The sequence below is a fragment of the Protomyctophum bolini genome (assembly GCF_963924005.1).
Source record: "Protomyctophum bolini genome assembly, chromosome: 19".
Classification (NCBI taxonomy): Eukaryota; Metazoa; Chordata; class Actinopteri; order Myctophiformes; family Myctophidae; genus Protomyctophum; species Protomyctophum bolini.
Window position 1 is genome coordinate 10,502,833 of NC_137880.1, and position 21,742 is coordinate 10,524,574.

The following is a 21,742-nucleotide window of genomic DNA, read 5'->3' on the forward strand; positions in this document are numbered from 1 at the left end:
ATTATGTATGTCTGTCAGTCCTTGACCCTTTTATGGCCATATATGAATATCTCTGTATTTGTTAGTCCTTGTCCCTTTTATTCCCATTATGTGGAGATCCCTGATGTCATCAGTATATTATGCCAATTGCCCTGCTGAACTATTTGTGAGCAATATGATGAAATGATCATATCAGCGATTTTTGGAGGCAGAATCACGATCCACGATTGCGTCATGTTGGTTTTTTTACGATTATTATTTTATTATTATTATTCGAGTTGCGAGCCCAGTATTGTTATTGTCACTCTTTATTTCCGTTTTATAGTCCTCCCCCTTCATGTCATGTGGACCAACCAATAGGAGACAGAGAGCGGGGCGTTATATCTCATCCGCACAATACCAGAATGCACTTGGTGAGCTACTCGAGCCCACACTGTTTTTCCAGGAACAGTAATTGCTAGTTGTTCAGCCAACTATTGTACATCTTTACTCCTGCTGTGCTGCGACATCATGTGAGTTAACCAATAGTAAGACAGAGAGAGCTTGGGGGCCTGTGACATCAATCATGCTGGTCATTACATCATTGAGTAGAGTTACTCCAGAGTAATCTAGTACGAGAGTAATGACACTCCCGTTGACTCTCATTGTAACAATGGAATGCGGAAGTGCTCATTCTATCTCAATGGAATAGTTCCAGCCATATAGGAGCAATGTTTGGAACTATCGCCCATAGGCACCCGCTTTGCGGCAAGATCAAAGCGTGTCACCAATCTCTTACTAGATTACTCTGAGTTACTCGAGCCCTTTCTTCAGAACAGTATTTTCTAGTTGTGGTCTCGAGTAGCGAGTCCACTATTGTTTTTTATAATAATAATAATAATAATAATATGTAGGTAGGCTATGACATTGGACAAGTGGTCTGCTGACACAGCAGAAACAAAAAGCTATACAGATGGACACTTAAAGCTGAAATCTGTAACTTTTTTTAATCAGATAACTATAATGTTATTTTAACCATCTGCCCACTGTTTAACTAGCATATCTGCACAGTGCTTAGTCTCAGACTTCCATTGAGAAAATGTGGTATGCATGAATTCGAATCCTGGTCCGGGTATAGGCCTTCATAAAACTTTAAATTAATACACATTTTACGGTGTGTCAGTGAACCTATACAGTTAAGTTAAGACGCCCGGCCACGAGATGCAAAATGTATCATTATAAAGCAAGAACGGAGTGAGTTTGGATGGGGATAATTTATTTGGCTATCAGATTATCTAGCCTATTACGTGAAGTGTGGAATTTGTGGATTAATTCACCCAAGAACACTGTAACTGCAAGAGATAGAAGAAAAAGGCTGAAAAAAACCGCTCTCTTTTTCCGGGTCCTATGACTTATCAGGTGGTTGTTGAGGAGGAGGATCGAGGGCCGAGGAGGAGGAGGACTCGAGGAGGAGTTCGTGACACAAATGTATACTTTACTACTTTAGTTAGTTCTGCTTTCTTTCCACTGGACAAACAGTCTCGAGTCGACTCTCGCGTCTTAGCAGAAAAGAGGAACCTGGAAAGTTTTTTTTTTTTTCTTTTAGAGAGAGAGGGGGAGAGAGAGAGAGAGAAAGTTGTCATCTGTCACTTGTTGTCGCGCGTCCCCCGGCCTCACGCACGCAGTCACCATGGCAGGCGGTTCTGTGTTGGAATGTAAGGAGTACTTGTTCAAAGTCCTGGTTATCGGGGAACTGGGCGTCGGGAAAACCAGCATCATCAAGCGTTATGTGCACCAGCTGTTCTCGCAACACTACAGAGCGACCATCGGGGTAGACTTTGCGCTAAAAGTGATAAACTGGGACAGCAAAACGCTGGTGAGGTTACAACTTTGGGATATTGCAGGTAAGATTCGTTTTCAATAGTAATATAATATACATATATATTTTTTTAAACTCTTTTCGCCATTGGACACTACAGTGTTTCTGTGAGGAATTCTGTAGGAAATCACAGTGTTAAGTTTACTTTGCGGAGTTTGCTCTACTGTAGGGCCTAGCCTACTGTACAAAGTGGTGGAGCTTGGAATGTTCGCAGGCGCTTGTGATGTGATCAGAGCCGCATGGTTACTGCTTACTGTAGACACTTAGCAGCTCTGTAAATAAAAAAGCCAGCAGGGTCTCTCTCTCTCTCTCTCTCTCTCTCTCTCTCTCTCTCTCTCTCTCTCTCTCAATAAAGTTACACATTTAACTATTGCGTCCGTGGAGGCTTGGTCGGTCGACTATTTTCACGACGCACTCGCACTTACTGTATAAATTAACTAAGCATCGCAGCGTTGTATTACTTTCAGTTCACATGGTCATGACTGACTGACTGTCACTGACAGGCAGCCGAGGTTAATTGTTAGAGCAATGTAGGTCACGTTATTACCGAATGGTTGCTGCTTGAGCCCCGCCCCATGATCGAGGAGACTATCCCATTCAAAAGTATTGTTGGAATTAGAAAGTGGCACAGCCAACCTGCCCCTCCTGAACATTCCTCAGTTCAAATAATGGTTCTGCGGTCACTTGAGTTATGTTGGGTAATGGGTCAGTAGTTCTCAAACCTTTTCATGTCAAGAACCCCCCCCCCAATTAATATGGTTTGTGTTTCAAATATTCGAAATGTTTCCACTTATTTTGGGAAAACAGCAGATCTACAAGCTCACAATATGTCCATTGCGATGCATTGTGAGCTTATAGATCAGCTATTTTCAAATGGCTGCCTCTCAAGAACCACTTTGAAATGAAAACAACTGTGACCAGCTATAGGCTGTACCAAAAGTGTCAAAATCTGTGTGTGTGTGTGGTGCATGGGTGCATCCAGTGACATCCCATTGGCCTCTTTCCTACCCTCCATTCAAATTTCACATGCTTGTTTGATCTCCCCCCTCGGATAGCCATGCATTTATGCGTCTGACATGTGATAGACGCACAGATAAGACTTATGAAATTGCTTTAGACACGCATGATTCAGCAAATCGACTTAGCGTAGGTATGTGAAACATGTTGTTATGAGATCAGGCCAGAGGAACAAATGGGGCCCGATGTGTTCGTGATAGAACGCTGGATAGATGATTTAATTTCCGGGATACGAGAAGAGAGGGAGCCTATTTCGTTGTGGGCATCTCTAAAGGCTATAATGATAAGGCCAATGATTCTGTGTGTAATGCAGCAGTGGTTCTAAAATCTTTCCACATCAAGGACCCCCTACGTGACCCTCACATCTACAGTTGTTAGCAGTTATGTCTGAGTCATGGTGACATGCCTTTTCAATGGGCGTATCTATCAGGGTCTTTTACGGTTATGCCTGCGTCATAGTGACATGCTTGTATATCAGCGTATCAGGTTTGTTTGTGGTTTTGTCTGCGTCAGAGTGACGTGGGCCGCAGTCCTGCCTATATATGGGCGTATCGCATTTGTTTATGGTTATGTTCATTTCATCAATAAAACATTAGGGGCCCTATTTTCATCAGTGCTAAACCCCTTATCCCTAAACTTCTTACTTTACCAAGAAATGTGCTATTTCTTGGTAAAGTGTTGGTAAAATGTGATCCTGTGTAATGAGTCTTAAGAACAGGTTGTATTCAAGCACAGGCACAGTAGTAACGATAGGAGGCTTAGTTAATCATTCTCTACTACTCGGGTCAAACACAAGGTGTGTGTGTGTGTGTGTGTGTGTGTGTGTGTGTGTGTGTGTGTGTGTGTGTGTGTGTGTGTGTGTGTGTGTGTGCGCGCGCGAGAGCATGCACACACATGTGCTTAACTATATTCTGTAATCGTAAAAGTCATGTGACAGTGGTGGAAGAAGTGTAAAAGTTCTTTACTACACTTACTACACTGCTCGTAAAAAGTCCCATAATAAAAAGTACTTGAGTAAAATTACAAAAGTATTGGCGCCGCATCAAAATATACTTATACCAATAGTAAAATTACTCATTATGTAGAATGTTTCACAAGTTATTATTATGTCTAAAATGTATATAAAAAAATATAGGAGATCTTCGTGATGCGACTTGTAGATGCGACTATTTTCAAAAAGCCGAAGTTTGAACAGGACTGAAGTGGTTAATGTAATACTAATCAAAATCTGCAAAGTAACTAGTAACTCAAGTTTTCAAATAATTGTAGTGGAGTAAAAGTAGCCTATACACAATATTTCTCTCTGAGATGTAGTGGAGTAGAAGTAAAAGTATAGACAATTGGAAACACTTAAGTATAAGTACAGTACTTGAGTGCTTTCCACCACTATGTGACACTTGCAGGATTTGTAGCCACCGTGTCAATACGCACCATGTCAGTGAGATGGCCCTGGTTTGGATGGGAACAACAACCTGTGTAAGCAAAGCATCACTCATGTATTTGTTTATTCGATTCTCTGTTTGTGAGCTGTGGCTAGTGAATAAACGTGACTGGCCTCTGCCTCCATCAAACAGGGCTCATATGCTGTGACAGAAACCAGACAGATGGCTGGGAGGCTGCTGTTTTTAGACCTATCCTGTGGCTTGCAGCAGTGGAGGAGAGATAGCGTGAGGAAAGAGTGTTGGTGGGTGTTGGGGTGTATGATGGGGTCTATCGCCAAATCTAGGCTGTCTGTCACAGAACTGATTGGCAGCCGGGACGAAGTGCAGTCTGTAGTCTCTGTCGTCACACAGAGCGGCTGGTCAACGTTGAAGCTGAGAATACCCTACTGGCCAAAGCTGCAACTGCAGGACGTTCATGGAGGTGGACGGACGTTCAGTGACGTCATGGCGCAAAAGTGCGTAAAAGTGAGACCGTGCTGGAGCCAACCATAGAGTTATAATGGTACTTCCGGTAGTCTTCCGGGTGCTTCAAACGCTACTGAGCAACTTCCATTGGGGGCAGGGTTGTCCGGTCTCTAGATTACATACAGACGAATCCACAGAGGGGTGCCATAGGCGCAGCCAATACTGGGGAGGAGTGCCTCCCCCGCATTAAGCTGATTAGCTACACCTAGCCTACAGGGCACTGCTCTATAGATTCTCATAGAGCAGTGTGCCCTGTAGGCCAGGTGTAGCGAATCAGCTTAATGGTACACCCCAGTAATGGCTGCGCCCAGAGCACCCCTCGGTAGATTCGTCTATAACTCTTATGTCGTCACCCCCTGCCTGTGCCAACTCGGCATGCAAGGGCATCTCTGACCGACTGCTGGGAGGATCCCGTCTGCCTGTCACAGGCAGATAGCACTCCACCAGGGGACCAACTGTGAGAGTAAATAAAACACACATCTGTGTGTATGTGACAGACACACAGGCACACTGGGACTCACTGATATTATTCATGGAGACAAGCTAAACACTCATATACCACCCCCACAAACTCAAACACACACACACACACACGCACGCACGCACGCACGCACGCACACACACACGATACATCCATCAATTCCAGAACAAATAAAGTTTAGGGTACGTAGAGTACTGTACAGTGTACACATGATAATAATATGCTTAACTGACTCCACACACATACACCAATGCCTCAAGGACTCGTGAGGACGAGAAAAGGGGGAGCTGGGACGTAGGCTGAAGGAGAGAGAATGCCGGAGGTGTATTTGCAGAGTCATTAAGACAGCCATTAAGCCACTTAATCGTGCAGAAAAAAGGATGAGGACTAATCTTCATGGTAACACGGAGAGGAACAGCACAGTTAGTTACGTCGTTGTATCTCTGCCCGTTCACTTGGCACCCAATAATGATTACAGTCTAGCAGGAATTATAGTAATCAGATGTGTGTGTGTGTGTGTGGGGGGGGGGGGGGGGGGGGGGGGGGCTTGTATAAGATGGACGTACCATGAAATTCGACCTGAATTGGTCGATCCCCTCTCACCCAAGAATTGCTGTTCTCCTCCGGGTTTGTCTGAAGTGTGGACAGGATGATTACCACCATGGTGTGTGGAGGGAGTAAATAAGCCTGTGTCTCGTGCCGGGGGCCCCGAGCTGGGCTTTAAGTTAAGAGAGGCCACTTATGTACAAGGAACTCATTGCAAAACCCTCTAAAAGTTTAATATTAATAATACCCTTTTTTAATTATAGCTGGGGGATTTTGCCTCAATTCAAACTCTGTTCAATACCGCTCCAAGCTGTAAGCCGTTAGGAAAGTCACGGCTCACATGCTGCCGTCGAGTGCAATTTGAATGTGCCAGCCAGTCATGTCATGTGTTATTTATTTTTTTAAAGCTAATCCAGTTTTACGCTGATGTTTGCTCCATCTCAACTAGACCTTTTATACTATTATTTAGCATTTTGTTAAGAGGCCGTTCGGTTGAAGGTTCAGTCAGTTGTTGCCTCCTTAACAACAGACGGAACAGCGTTGCTGTTGCTACTGTGCCGTGTCTGGCTTGGACAGTTTCTATGGCAACCCACCTACAGAACCGAGATGTCTATGAGCATGCTGTAGGAAAGTTGGGTTGCTAGGGCTGTAATGAGGGAACTTCTCTCTACTGTATTTTTCTATTTCTATTTCTCTCACACACACACACACACACACACACACACACACACACACACCACACACCACGCAGTCGCACACACACACACACACACACACGCACGCACGCACGCACGCACGCGCACACACATGCACACACATGCACACACAAACAGATTAAAAAAAGATGGTATGGTATTGTGGCTGTAACTAAATGTTTTCTTTTTCATTAGATCTTTAATGGGTGGACATGTGGACAATGTGAAAATGTCAAGCCCTAATTAATCCTGGGTCGAAATAATTGCGATTCACAATACTATCCTGACAATAATCCAAATGTGCTCATTAAAACATGTACATATATATACCTTAAATATTTTATTTGAGACCAGCTCTGGTCTAGTCTAAAGTCTTGTACAGTCCTCCAGTGCAGTATTTCCTTGAAATTGTAAGTGTGCATTAGATAGTAGGTTGACCTACTGTGGGCGGATTTGCAACACGCGCCGTGCAGGCACACACTGCTTGCAATCCAAATCCAATCAATTCCAACACTCGGCTGTTTAGCTTGGTAGATGACACTGCTGAGAGACTCTGTATTGAGGTTGAACAAAATGATCTGGGCCAAATTATCCACAATGCATTCATTGGTCAAGTGGAATCAGCCAAGCTGGGAGGCACCAACAACTTGAATTGTGCCCATGGTCAGAAACAGAAGATTAACCTTTTTCAAGGCAGTTGATTATATCTATCATTATTCTTGTTCATATATTAACGTATAAGAATCAGTTGAACACCACTGTGCATCTTTGCATGGAGTTGAGGAGAGGGTCTAGACTAAGAGGAGAGAGAGAGAAATAAATAAATAGTCACTATATATCACTTTAATATTATGGTAAAGATAGTTACCATAGTTGTAGACGCCATAATGCTTGCCGTAGCAAGTTTGCCCTAGCCTCGATGACCTTGCAGGCTTATGCAAAGGCCAACATTTTAATTTAGATAACATGTTATGTAGACAAGATGCCAGGTCATTATTGACCTGGTATCCTATCCTGTGTATAGTTTCAGTGTACAGATTATTGTATATTTTCATAGGATATTCCATCCTAGAATAGATTAATGTATTTGATGCGTTTGACCTTGTGTTGTCCTTGTTTACTGCAAGTCGCACCTAAGCTCTAAGGAAAAGACACCCAAAACACACCCATGACTGTCAGACTAGTAAGTAGTACAACCCCTTTCCGGGGCAGATAACGCACTACTAACTAACTAACACACCTATCTACCATATGTATCTAACAATTGGTTAGACATGTCATTCCCCATTTGTGCCGTACTCTTTAGCAGAGGCACTGTCCCCTGTTTATTAATGCTACAGTGCTCCCCCCCTTACTTTCTTTGAATGAAAACGTGATGTGTGATTACGTGTCGAGTCCTACATGAACTTTTCCCATTCCCATTGCTGCGCGTCCGTCCAACAGCTGATGATGATTACAGAAGCACTCCATTTTTAATCTCATTCACGATGACATCCAGACACTGCATTATACTCTGTTTAAACTTAATCAGCACCCCCCCCCCCCCCCCCATATAATTTTCCAGGCAGGCTCCACTGCACATCTTTAGACCATACAATACAATCAATCTTATATCTTCCCATCCCTATTAGTGCGGTTGGAAAGTTTTCACATATTCTATAATTCAATACCATAGTTAGCCGTGGGGCGGGCTGAGCCGAGTCGAGACATTTTAACTTTATTGGCGAGGCGGGTTGAGGTGGGTTAAATAATGTATAATGGGATTTCACTTGTCCTGCAAGGAAATTTGGTAAACAAATCAAGAGTGCGCGCACTGTAGCCTATACCGGACTGTTGTGTGGAGCTGTGCTGTGCTTTAGCTGGACTTCACCATGGGTATTTTGCATTGATGACGTTGATCTCCTCCTTTTGGCCCGGTTTCCCAAAGGACACATGGTGTAAGAGGTATGGTGTTGCACATGCTCAGATGCCCTCTAGGCCAGAAGCCTGTGAACATAGACATTTCGTGCATAGATGTGCCACACAATGGTATGGTATGGTAGGCCTCAGGCCTACCATTCTGAAATGTAATTTAATAATATTTGGACTGCTGGACAACAGTAAAGAGAGCCTACTGTCAGCTGTCCAGCAGTCCAAATATTATTAAATACATTTTCAGAATGGTAGACCACCTCAGGCCTGAGGCCCACCATTGCATGGCACATCTATGCACGAAATGTCTATGTTCACAGGCTTCTGTGTGAGGCCTAGAGGGCATCTGAGCATGTGCAACATCATACCTCGTACACCATGTGTCCTTTGGGAAACCGGGCCATTCTCTCCGGCAGCAGTCCCGTGCTTACTATTGCATTCATGATTAAATGCGATACGCTGTTGTTCATACTTAGGCAGCATTAGAGCCTGCAGTTTTTTTATTTGCAGCATATGACTCTAATTTATCTGTGCCCTTTACAGCTTCATTTTAGACAGAATTGAACACATAGATTATTTTGCAAGATAATCCCACACAGAACAAAATAAACAGATTGAATATCTGTTTATAATGTTAAGGATCAATATGTACCATAGAGCAATTATAGGCTTAGTCTATATTTAATTAAGGAGGTGTAATAACGTGTAATAACATGTAATAACGTGTTCCGCCCACGAGCTACCTCCTACCGGGGAAACTCCCCCCGTCAGGTGAAAAGAAGCGGCTTGGACGCTCATGCATTGAAGGAAGCATGAGGTCAGTCCGTTGCTCTCCCCAGGTTGACAGCTGGACATAGGAGGGTCTAGCGCGGCGCCCCTCAAACACCCCAAAATGGATTCCTGTCCTGAATGGGTTAAATCGCTTGTCCAGAGTGAAGCATTGATTCTTCTTCTTTTCCTTTTCGGCTTTTCCCTTCAGGGGTCGCCACAGCGAATCATCTGCCTCCATCTCACCCTGCCCTCTGCCTCCTCTTCTCTCAGTATCATGTCCTCTTTCAGTACATCCATAAATCTTCTCTTTGGGCTTCCTCTATAGGCCTCCTGCCTGGCCGTTCCAACCTCGACATTCTTCTATCGATATACTCACTATCCCCCCTATGTACGTGTCCAAACCATCTCAGTCTGGCCTCTCGGGTATACTGTATGTTGCCTTGGAATTGAATTGGAAGCAAATTATGCTTCTTGTCCAACATGACAACGGGGAGTCGGGGACAAAGAACCACATCTTTTCATGAACTGTAATTCCATCATCACTGACTCTTTTCACTGAAACATTGTATCGTACCACAATTTTCTTTCCTTCCATTTGATGAAACTTGCCTTTGTCTGTTGTCTAGCGACCACTTGACTGAATATATGAGTATTCCTTTCAGCAGCTTTTGAAAAACCCACCATCTCTCTCCTGCTGCTGACAGACACATACAATAACATTCTTCTCAATCTATCAGAGAGCTCTCTGGTATTTTCTGTCAATACGTGACTGGCATGTCTGTCGTGTCCATAATATTTACCCCAGGCCGGCAGCGACTGGATGCTGACAGAAAACGATATCAATGTCGAACAGAGCTCGGGGAAAAGGACCAAAAAGAGAGAGAGAGAGGAAAAAAAGCCTCGACATTGGTGAGAAGATTATCTAATTCTGTCGTTGTGCTGTCTGTTCACTCCAAGGCAGTGGTGGAAAGTACATTTACTTAGAAAAGAGCCGATTTACAAGCTCACAATATGTCGCGATACGACACATTGTGAGCTTGTAGATATTTTCTGAAGATTATTTATACATTTAGGCTATAAATGGGACACGCTGCAGAATGAGTACTTTTACAATTTGACACCAAAACTTTTACTCAAGCTAATTTTTAATTATGGACTTTTACTTATAACAGAGTATTTCTACTTTGCAGTATTGATTGAGTACTTTTCCATACCACTGCCCGCTGGACACACACCGAACGGCTCTGTCTCTGTCCTAATGTGTCGCGCTTCTGCGTGGGGAAATCGACTGGGATTACTAAACTTAGACTTTCAATTATGAGCAATTACCAGCAGACCCCGTAGGCCCCAAGGTGTGTATTCACTCATGCTTGGTCACGTCCACACACTGTAGCCTATACCATGCCCCTCCGGTTCCTTACGCAGTGCTTGGGTTAAGTACTTAAAAATAGCCTAAACTGAAAGTAAATTGGGGTAGAAGCTGTCCACGCGTGGTTCCTAAAATGTCTCTCGGTTCTTAATTTTGGAGTGGAGAGAGATTAGTGTGCACAATGTACTGTTACCGTACATTCTGCAATGACATAACACTGGATGGAACTATTACGTTAGTTAAACTTGTGGTTCCAAAAGTGGGGAATTCCAGGGGGACCCCAACTAAATGATAGCTTGGAACCAAATTGACCCGTATGGGTCTGTAACTCAGAGTGTACAAATGGAACCAAATGGTTCCATTTGTACACTCTCAGAGTCAAATTAACATTTATTTTACTACAATATAAATTGGGGGTCCCAGAGATAGAAATGCCATTAAATGGGGGTAGGTACGTAGACGAATATGCATGTCAAACTGGGGGTCCTTGAAATTAAAATGGTTGAGAGTCACTGCTACAGATGTAAAAATCTTCTCTTATGGGGGTCCCTGGTATATATTTTCTAATGGGGGTCTGCGGGATAATGAGTGTCAATTTGGGGGTCCTTGACATGAAAAGGTTTGGGAACCACTGAGTTAAAGGACCACTTCACCACTTTTCAACCTATCTTCATATAATTGGTCTCGTAGGACAGCCTGGTCACGTGGTTCATTTCAATAGAAGTCTATGTAGAAGAGCCTGGCCCCATGAAGTGAACGGAGTTGTCGTATGTCTGTCTTACTCTATGGCTCTGGGAAACCCGTCCACCAGTGACATCATTGTTAGGCAGATTTATTTTAAACAAGATAAAAAAAAATATACAGTATATATTTCGTTCTTTTCAGCAATAGAAAGCCTGCAGTTTCTATATTATCTTGGATTACCTATCGATGATGTCACTCTGAACTGCCCACAGCCCTATATGAGACAGACTGAGTAGAAAGAAATGGTGCCATTTTAGCATGATTATTAGTGAGGACCAATTATATATAGGTTGAAAAGTGGTGAAGTGGTCCTTTAACACTAAGTGCGTGTGCGTGTGTGTGTGTGTGTGTGTGTGTGTGTGTGTGTGTGTGTGTGTGTGTGTGTGTGTGTGTGTGTGTGTGAGTACACACACACACACACACACACACACACACACACACACACTTGGAGCAAAGAAGCGTTTACATACAACCTTCAGTGACACTGACCACAAAAGCTTGGCCAATTTGGTCAGCTGCTTGACTATATCACCTTTACATCACCCACATAGTTGTGCACATGTGTGCACTGCACACGTGTGTGTAAACCTCTCGAGTGTATCTGCTTGAACCAACACGCAGGCTACATCATATACCGGAATACTGTATAAACACAAGGTTCAAGGTTGGACTTTATTGTTACATCTTGTGTACAGTACAAAAAACACGAGCACAGAAAACAAAGGGATAGAATGAAGAGTGCTAGAAAAATAGTAATATATGTACAATGTGCATGTTTTCTCAGTAGTAGCAATGTTAGGTAATACGTTTTTTGTGAACAGCTTCACAGTAGGTACAATTTGAACTTTATTTACCCAGTAAAGACATTTAAGAAATGCCAGGTTGAAAGTGGTTAAAAATAGGCTGCACAAAATCCCGATATGAGCCAAGGCCGTTATATCAGTTGAGATTTCCAAACCGAGCTCACAGTGTGATCACTTCTCTATCCAGGCAGCACCAACACTGTATTCATTAATTTCTGTTCCACCTGTGGTTTTGGCAGGGAGTTTTCACTGGATGCAGGTTGTGTTTCATCTCGTCTTTCACACGGTTATCATGATTGTACAATCTATGTGACATGATGACAGATTTCAAAGATGTTAAGCTAGACAGGTCTAAGATGTCATGTTTCAGATGTTTCTAAGGTACGGTAAGACTCCATCCAGGTCAAGCAGGGGGAACCTTTGCCCGTGGAGATACTGATAAAACATCCACCTCCTCACATAAAGTCTGCCTCATATATTAAGGCTGACTGATGCAGACAGGCTCAGAGATGTTCTGGGTATTTGCTTGTAAATATTTTCCCCAACACTAAAACCTAATTCCTCTTAAGCCATTCTGGACATCCTTTTGGTGTTTTAACTAAGCATTATGTTATACTTTAGCTATTGAAAAATAGCAGATCTACAAGCTCATAGCGCGCCACCGAGTGGCGCACTACGAGCTTGTAGGTCTGCTATTTTTGAAAAATCGTAAAAAATGCGGCACAAATCTTTTAATATATATTCTTTCAGAGCGAACGTTGTTTTATTTCTACGTCAGGCCTAAATGGGTTAAGGCAAGTGTCTTATTATTTTTCTCAGATCTAATCTGGTTCAAATCAATTCAAAACCGACAACCTGGACACTATGCTGGACTACTACAGTATGTAGTCATTTTCAGAGATGCAGTCGATGTTGTGAGGAATTCATCTTCACAAATCATTGACCTGGCTGCAACAACTGATTCATTCTAGGAAAAAACCAATCAGAAGCATAATACACATCTGTTTTACTGGGAAAGGTTTCAGGGATCGATCTTGATTGAGCTGCAGGGAATGTGAATATACCGTAATCCCTAATAACAGAATGTGATTCTGTAGGAGTAAACGAACATATCCTAACCGGCGTGTCTGTGTTTGAAGCAGAGGCTTTTCCCACATCGATTGTGACATTCAGCTCCCACTGGTAATTCCCCTCGCTTTGCCTTTCATATTTTCTCAGAGAATGCCTACAGAGAATGGGTTCATTATCGTGGCAGATTACTTTCTCCATTCCTCATGCCTGCAGATTAGTCTAAAGACAAATGAGTGAAATTGTGTCATTTCTGACGCCAAATTCTTGTGCATAGTGGGACAAAACAAACGTCACGCTACATTCAGTAAGTACCGTACTTACAGTACTTACTTACGCCTATCGCCCCAACCTTGGGCATAGGCCACACAAACAACAAGAGCTCGCCAGGCATCTCGGTCCTGGGCCATTTTCTCCAGCTGTCCCCATGTATGGCCATCTCTTCACATCTGCATCCAGGTCACGCCGCCAGGTGTTTCTTGGTCTGCCCCTTGTCCTTCTCCCTTGTGGGCATTATACTCCACAGACTCCCTTAACTCTCGACAGTGTATTTAAGGTAGTGATGTGGTAGTTTGAATCACATTTCTTCATGAAATATGTCACTTGAATGCATTAGCTTTAATCATTTGTAAATCTGAACCAATTACTCATCTACCTTAGCATACCGTATTGACTTGGAAAAGGGTAACAGCGTAACACTGGTCCAGTGGATCCAATTTAACTTTGAGACAAGCTCTTGTTAATACTATTCACTTTTTATTTAAATCAACAGACTTAGCCACTTTCAACCTAGCATCCCCTATTTTGGGCATGTTATATTACTGACACATCTTTTCAAAAATAAATAGCAAATCCACAAGCTCTCACAACATCATATTGCAATACATTGTGAGCTTGTTTGTGCGACACTGTCGTCGAAGACGAGTATTAAATAGGGCATTCATTTAGAACATGTTACTAGAACATACGTATATAAATGAGGTTTTATCCTGTATATGACTTCACCACAATGCTCTTCTCCTCCCTCAGGTCAGGAGCGTTTTGGCAACATGACGCGGGTGTACTACAAAGAGGCCGTGGGGGCGTTCGTGGTGTTCGACGTGACGAGAGGCTCCACGTTCGAGGCGGTGTCCAAGTGGAAACATGACCTGGACAGCAAGGTGAAGCTGGCCAACGGCAGCCCCATTCCCTCGGTGCTGCTCGCAAACAAATGTGACCAGAAGAGTGAGAGCTCAAACAACACGTCGCTAATGGACAACTTCTGCAGAGAGACCGGCTTCCTGGGCTGGTTTGAGACATCGGCGAAGGTGAATATTGCGCCGATGGATCGTCTGTCTGACACAACGCTCAATCTCGGCATCTGGTCTGGTGTTGTTTTTGGGTGCTTTGCGATAGTAAATAACATAATAGTCAAGTCAAGGCGCCTTTATTTGTATAGCATATTTAAAATAACAGACCCAAATGCTTTCCGTTCAAAATAGCATCATAAAGACCTCAGAAAATACAACACAGACAGCGTGAAAAGCTCATCTTAGGATACGTTGCTGAGGGTGTAATATTGATGTAACTGCTTATAACCCTATACTTTGTTGACTTCTCTAAGGTCCCCTACTAAGGACCCCTAGTGGTCTGTATTCGGTCCCCTCGTTTCCCCCAATAAATCTCTTTGCGTAAAATAGACAATCTACTTCCATACGTTCTTGTAGGTCTGCTACTTTTGCAGAATGTTCACCCATTTTTGTCCATGCCCAGAATAGGGATGTTAGGGTTCGAGTGCAGCAGGTTAATCAGAACAGTTGGTATACTATACATATACTCTACATCAGACAATTGTTCAAGTCGCTCCGGTCCGAGTCCAAGTCGAGTCCCAAGTCGTTTGGTCCCAAGTCCAAGTCGAGTCCCAAGTCAGTCCAAACCCTCAGGTCCGAGTCCCAAGTCGAGTCCCAAGTCATTTGGTCCCAAGTCGAGTCCCAAGTCAATCCAACCCTCAGGTCCGAGTCCCAAGTCGAGTCCCAAGTAATTTGGTCCCAAGTCCAAGTCGAGTCCCAAGTCTTTCTGTTGTGGGCAAGTCAAGCCAAGTCACAAGTCGAGTCACAAGGTTGTGTCAAGTCTAGAATTTGAATTTGTCATGTGACTTGTCATGATTATGAATTGATTACCCAGGACCGAATGGAAACAAGACAGCAAGGACTTTTTTCAGTGATCCCTTTTTGATCAGTGTTTGACTGTACCCTATACCGATTACATTTCTGCCAATAAAGTATTCAATCAATGAATCAATAGATATTCCCCACTGTATTTCACTGTACTATGGCTCCCCCTAATGGCCGTCTTGTCCCTGTACGCTGGAGCAGAGACAGTGCAATCTGCGCATGCTCACAACTGTCACTTTGTGCCGTGTTGACACTAGTTTACAGACACAACTTCACACTTAGTTAGTACATATATGGAATATGGAATATACAATTTGGGTGTCTTTCAGCAACACTAACTCAAAGGTAGGAAGCAACTTTTCAATCTACTGCAGCTGTGTGGTGAAAATAAAGGTTTTGCCTTAGTGTGCGAGTGGAGTTGCGCTGCACACCGACGCTGTATTCAAATACCCTATGCTCGGAAACAAAACAAGTCACAAGTCATCTTGTCTCGAGTCGAGTCGAGTCGGGAGTCATTGGCTAGCAAGTCGGAGTCAAGTCTCAAGTCTCGTTGGTCTTTTACCTTCCAAGTCCGAGTCGAGTCGCAAGTCTTTACATTCAAAGTCCGAGTCGAGTCGCAAGTCGTCAAATATGCGACTCGAGTCAGACTCGAGTCAAGTCACTATGACTCGAGTCCAATTGTCTGCTATACATACAGACTCTTCCTTGCGGCTTGTTTTCTTTTGTTTGTCTTTGACAATAATCACAGGGTGGAGTCACAAAACATGCACAGTAAAAGCTACAAAAGCTGACAGACAGGAAGCACAAGAACGTTGCTTGGTGTCGTAAGATACACAACAGTCACCCTTGGCCTTGGGGCTGAGCAAACTTAAGAGAACTACAAGACCTTGACACAGAACATACAGAACATAAAGCTACATAAACTAATAAGTAAACTAGACTATTTTGATGGGGACTGCCCATAATTCCGACTACATGGCTTCGCTCCGGTGAGGTTTGGGTTAGGGACAGGGTTAGTAATGTGGCGAGTTAGACACGGCACCTATTTTGACTGAGCGTGCAGTGTGCACACGCTCACACACAGGTGCAAGTATGTGCAGTACGTGTTGATGGCATGATTTATTAGCGAATTGTCATTTTCTCAATAGTCTACTCTAGTGACTAGCCCCCCAAATATGCCACTATCCACAAGCCACAACCATCACATTTTGCAATTAAACTTCATCTGTTGTCACAAATATTAAAGCCAAGGTAGGGTAAGCGATATGTTTTGGGTAAAACAAAAGGTTTTGGTTGAAAGGATAAGTGTTTGTTCAGTAACAGGAGATCTCCCCATCTCTTCAGCTCTTAATAAACAAGTGCACCTGGACTGTGCACAGACCATGACATTCTGGCTTAATATAAGACTGCTCTCATTCAAATGTCATATTTCATATTTTTACCCTGACTCCCTTATTATCATTAAGTTGCATTTCCAGTGACAAACTGACATGTTGAGCCATAGTTGAGCCATAACACAGTATGGCATCCCCCTATAGTACCCCCGTTCACATTCAGTAGATCCTGTGATCTTTTGTGGCCAGATGTAATTCCCTGGGGGACTATAGTAAATAAAAATAAAAGAATCACTATAAAATTGTGTAAAAATAAATATTTAGCACCATGTTCGAATGCCCCCAACCCCCTGTCAAATAGCTAAAATCGCTAAAACGAAAGAAAGCAGCTAATGAAAAACAATTAACAGTAGTTAACCCATTCTGACCGGGCACCCATTTTAGTGTTAGCATCATGTTATGCTTTACCTATTGAAAAATAGCAGATCTACAAGCTCATATCGCGCCACCGAGTGGCGCGATACGAGCTTGTAGGTCTGCTATTTTTGAAAAATCGAAGAACGACTGACATTTTTTAGAATCTGATCTCAGGTCAGAATGGGTTCATCAGACCCGTGTGTGTCCAGTGGAAACCTCGTATGAATCTGATCTCAGGTCAGAATGGGTTAAGTGAATCCATGCACTTATTTCCATGCAAAGTTTCTTCTCCGAGCCTCATCTCCAGGTGGAGCGAGAATGACAGGAGTAATGCTGGTCACAAGTGTTTGCTACTGTAGCTCATGTTCTGACTGAGATCAATTATTTCATTTGGAACACAAGTTCTGTGTGTCTGCGTGCGTGCGTGCGTGCGTGTGTGTCTGTCGGCTTGTGTCCTGAACCACAGCAGGTCTAACAGACATCCTGCTTCACTGAAAGGCTCCAGGGAAATATACACAGACCCCACACCCACCTGCTGCCTTCTCTTTCTCTCTCTCTCTCTCTCTCTCTCTCTCTCTCTCTCAGCAGCTCAGCCTTGCTTTCATGGAGCAGCTGTTGAGAGCCAACAAAGCGAGAAAGAAATCAATTAAAAATGGGAATTTGAAAAACAAAACAAAAAAATACACACACGCACATACACGCATGTGACACGCATGTGTGTGTGTGTGTGTGTGTGTGTGTGTGTGTATGGGAAGTTGCCAAGCACATGCCGCCTCAGGCTATGATCCCTAGAGAGAGGGAGAGGGCTAAGCGAGGCATGCAGGTCATGTGAGGAACTGTACTATGGTGCGGTCAATGCATCGACAGTTTGACTGTTTTCTGACTGCATTCCGTTATTTTTTTTAATACCTCCTTCCTCCCTCCTATCGACAGATTTGTCGATAGGACACACGCACGCACACACACACACACCATCTTAGCTGTCCATCATGTACAATGATGGCGCTTGATAATGGGAGGGGGAGGGGGTTCAGCGATGTTGCCGCTGATGCGCCTTGATGTGGATGTGGATTTGGCATGTGTGATTTAAAAAAGAAAAGACTCTTTGCCTTCGCGTTATCTACCAAGCAAACCGCTAAAACGTAAAGGAACACTTTTTTCTACAGCAGAATCTGTGGGTCCTCTTAATGCTCGCTACAGAATATGGTTGCTGCGGTTCATGTGGTTAAATGAAAACTGTATGTCAATGTGTGGTCAATGGTCATGCGTCATGATGCCTGCCTTCAAACAGTTGGCTACATTCCAGTGTCAAACAAAGCATGCACATCTGGCAGAAGCCAGGAAAGAATATCCGTACTGGTATCTGTATTGTCAATTTGTCAGACATATTTTCGCCACTCGAATCCCAGCCTCCATTAGCCAGAAATAGCCGATCTACAAGCTCACAGCGTGTTGTGACCTTCAAGATCGGCTATTTTTGAGAGATATTGTGTAGACGGAAGGTGCAGTGCCAACTCGGCTCCACTGTGAAGAAATAAGAGATTAATTAATTATTGTGTGTACTATGGCCTCTATCGTTTCAATTTGTCCCAGTGTATCTTTCCATGAAATCAGACCTTTTAAACGTCTTTGACATCAATGTCGTCTTTTGACCTTTTTCCAGGACAACATAAATGTGGATGAGGCAGCACGTTTCCTCGTGGAGAACATCTTGGCCAACGACAAAGGCTCACCATATGAGGAGAGCAGTGGTGACCGGATCAAACTGGACCAGTCGACCGTTGTCGCTGAGAGCAAGTCGGGCTGCTGCTAACACCGAGCCGAGTCTACACTATGCATCGGTGTGGTCGTACCCATGCACCTCCCTCCAATGTGGCCCTATCCTTCTTCAGGGGCCTTGCTGGTGGGGCTGGCTGATATGGACAAAATAAAATGTCTAAATATTACCAAATACCTCAATATCTATTATATCATATTGAGACTACATGTCTCGTGATATGGCAAAAGTGATGTCTTCCTAAGTTCCTGGTTTTAGTCACCTAAGTCTTATTTTTAAATTGTACAAAAGGAAAACAAATGAAAGAATATCAGCACAATACAATATTATCGTCACATTATTATCGATATTGAGGTATTTGGTCTAAAATATTGTGTGTGATGTTTTATTTTGTCCGTATCACCCCAGTCCCAATTGCTGGTATAGCTGGAGCATGATGCCAAAAACATCTCCTCGCCACAGTGAAGCCTGTTCAACCAGAACTCTCGAAGTTACCCATGGTCGCTTTGCTTGTCCATCTCACTCCCCAACTGGTCCCAGAATGGGAATCCAGTTTTCTGTCATATTGTGCCAACTACTATCGCTGCCTGAGGCCTTCAAGCTACATCATCCTTTGTGTCCCTTCTTCCAGAACGGGGGGGGGGGTTTCGCTGCAGAGCTTTTCTCTGCACTAAATCAACCCCAAACGTTGACTCTTCTTCCGCACCCCGCTACTGACTGGACCATACCATGTCAGATAAAAAGGGGTGCAACCCAAGTGTGTTGTGGACTCGCATCGGCTCAGCTAACCTGCCCAACTCTCAGTCCTTTTCTTTACGTGTAAGTCTTGGTCAGTCGGGTAGCTTTTACGTGCCACAAAGAAAGTGTCAGGGGCATCTCAGTTTAACATAATCAAATGTCATATTTCATAATGGTATTAAGAATTGCAGTGTTTTTGGTTTGTTTTTAAATGTTATCTGAAAGATTGTTCAAGTATTTGTCATAAAGATGTGTAACATCCAGTGCTTTTTCCAAACACTTACAATGATGCAAAGGAATATCACACACACACACACACACACACACACACACACACACACACACACACACACACATATAAATAAAATATATTATATATGTATGAACAAGTACAATGCAGGTACTACATGAAATGAGAAATAATTTAGTTTGTATGGTATGTCTTTGTACAGTAATGGTACAAAACAAAACACTTGAGTTGTGTATTTAAAAATCACACCCGTGTGAAGTGAGCGGTGCAACTACAGTATTCATTTATTGTTATAGTTATTTTACTGTGGTCCGTATATTGCAATTGTAGTGCACTGTGCCCTCTACTGTACTGCCACTTTACTCTGTGCTGTACTCTACTGGCCACTTTAGGTGGTGCAGCTTTCCGTGCTTGTACATACATACAGACACAGGGACAGACACAGGGACACACATAGCTCTGTAACGCGGACGGAGGCACCGCTCAAAAAATGTGTGGTTGTGTATAAAGCATAGACATTTAGCCTACAATAAACATCGGGCAGGCAACCTTTAACTTCCCATAGGCGAGGGAGTTTACAGTCTCATGAAGTTAACTAAAGTGTGAATTATGAGTCGGGATTATCGAGTTTACACTTAGACAATGTTTAAATCTTGTACAAGAATAAAAAAAATAAACTTTTAACAGATTATTTTGTTGTGGTTTATTACAATTATACCAGCTGTTAGAAATGTTACTTTTATTATAATATGAAAAAAATATGAATAGGCCTAAAATTGGTCAATGAGTGACTTACAACACATTTTGATAATAATTGATGCTGCTGTTTTCCTGGTGGCATATTAGGTGCTGCTGCTGATGATAATTATGATATTAGATTTTCTTATACATATATTCTTATTTTAAATATTTTAAATCATTAAAAAAAAATGAATACTGTTTTTATTAGGCATGTTTTGTATATGACAACTTCAGAATATCATTGACAATGATAATGAGTTATTCAGTTATATAAAATGAAAAATAATGGTAATGTAAATTCCACATACAATACAAAGATATATAAATGTGATAAACACGAAAAAACTAAAAACAGTTAAACAATGACAAATGTGAACAGACAAAGACAACAGGACAGACACTCTTGCTCTCAAACTTTCCCAACACGTTATTGTAAATTAACTGAATTACAGACATTTCTTTTTAAATGAGAAAAAATAAAATAAAGAAAAAATACTCAGTTCCTTTTTTTCTTTTCTTTTCTTTCCAATGTTCTATTATGTTATCTATTGTGTAGGAGGGGTTAGCACCTATTGAGATGGTCAATGAAGAGTTGCCATGTCTGGTCAAATCTATCTTCACTCCCTCTCAATTCAAACTTTATCTTTTCCAATTGCAAGTAGTGCATAACATCTTTCATAAGTGTAGTGTGAGTGGGAACCTGTGCTTGTTTCCAATTCAACAGTATCAGTCTGCGAGCCAGTAGAGTCAGATATTTTACCATGTTATATTGGAAAGTAGACAGTTTGACCCCGGGCCCCCTGAACTGCTGTCAGTGGATCCGTGTCAAAAGGTCTTCCAACAATGTCTGACAGTGATTTAAATATACTTTGCCAATATGATGTTAGTTTAGTGCAGTGCCAGAACATATGAGCTAGAGTGGCCGGTGACTGGCCACATCTGTCGCAGGCTGGATTCACATTTGGATACATTCTGTTGAGTTTTTCCTTTGACAAATGTAACCTGTGTAATATTTTAAATTGTAGAAGACCATGGCATACTGAAGAAGAGTGCTAAATCATTACATTTTGAGTGGAAATGCTAATATCAAAACAAAGACAAAAGGCACACTGAAATCTAATTTCAGTGTACTATCTATTAATTTAACTTTGAGATTGGTTCCGTACATTATATAGCCCGCATC

At 42.6% G+C, this 21,742-nt stretch overlaps 1 protein-coding gene across 1 annotated transcript; it reads left to right on the forward strand.

Annotated features, from left to right (window-relative positions):
- Positions 1-1,460: 1,460 nt before the first annotated feature.
- Positions 1,461-20,507, forward strand: rab32a (RAB32a, member RAS oncogene family). Its single transcript, XM_080791655.1, has 3 exons — positions 1,461-1,862; positions 14,179-14,456; positions 18,717-20,507. Exons 1-3 carry the CDS (start codon positions 1,649-1,651, stop codon positions 18,864-18,866), a joined length of 642 nt encoding a protein of 213 aa, XP_080647781.1. The 5' UTR covers positions 1,461-1,648; the 3' UTR covers positions 18,867-20,507.
- The last annotated feature ends 1,235 nt before the right edge of the window (positions 20,508-21,742 follow it).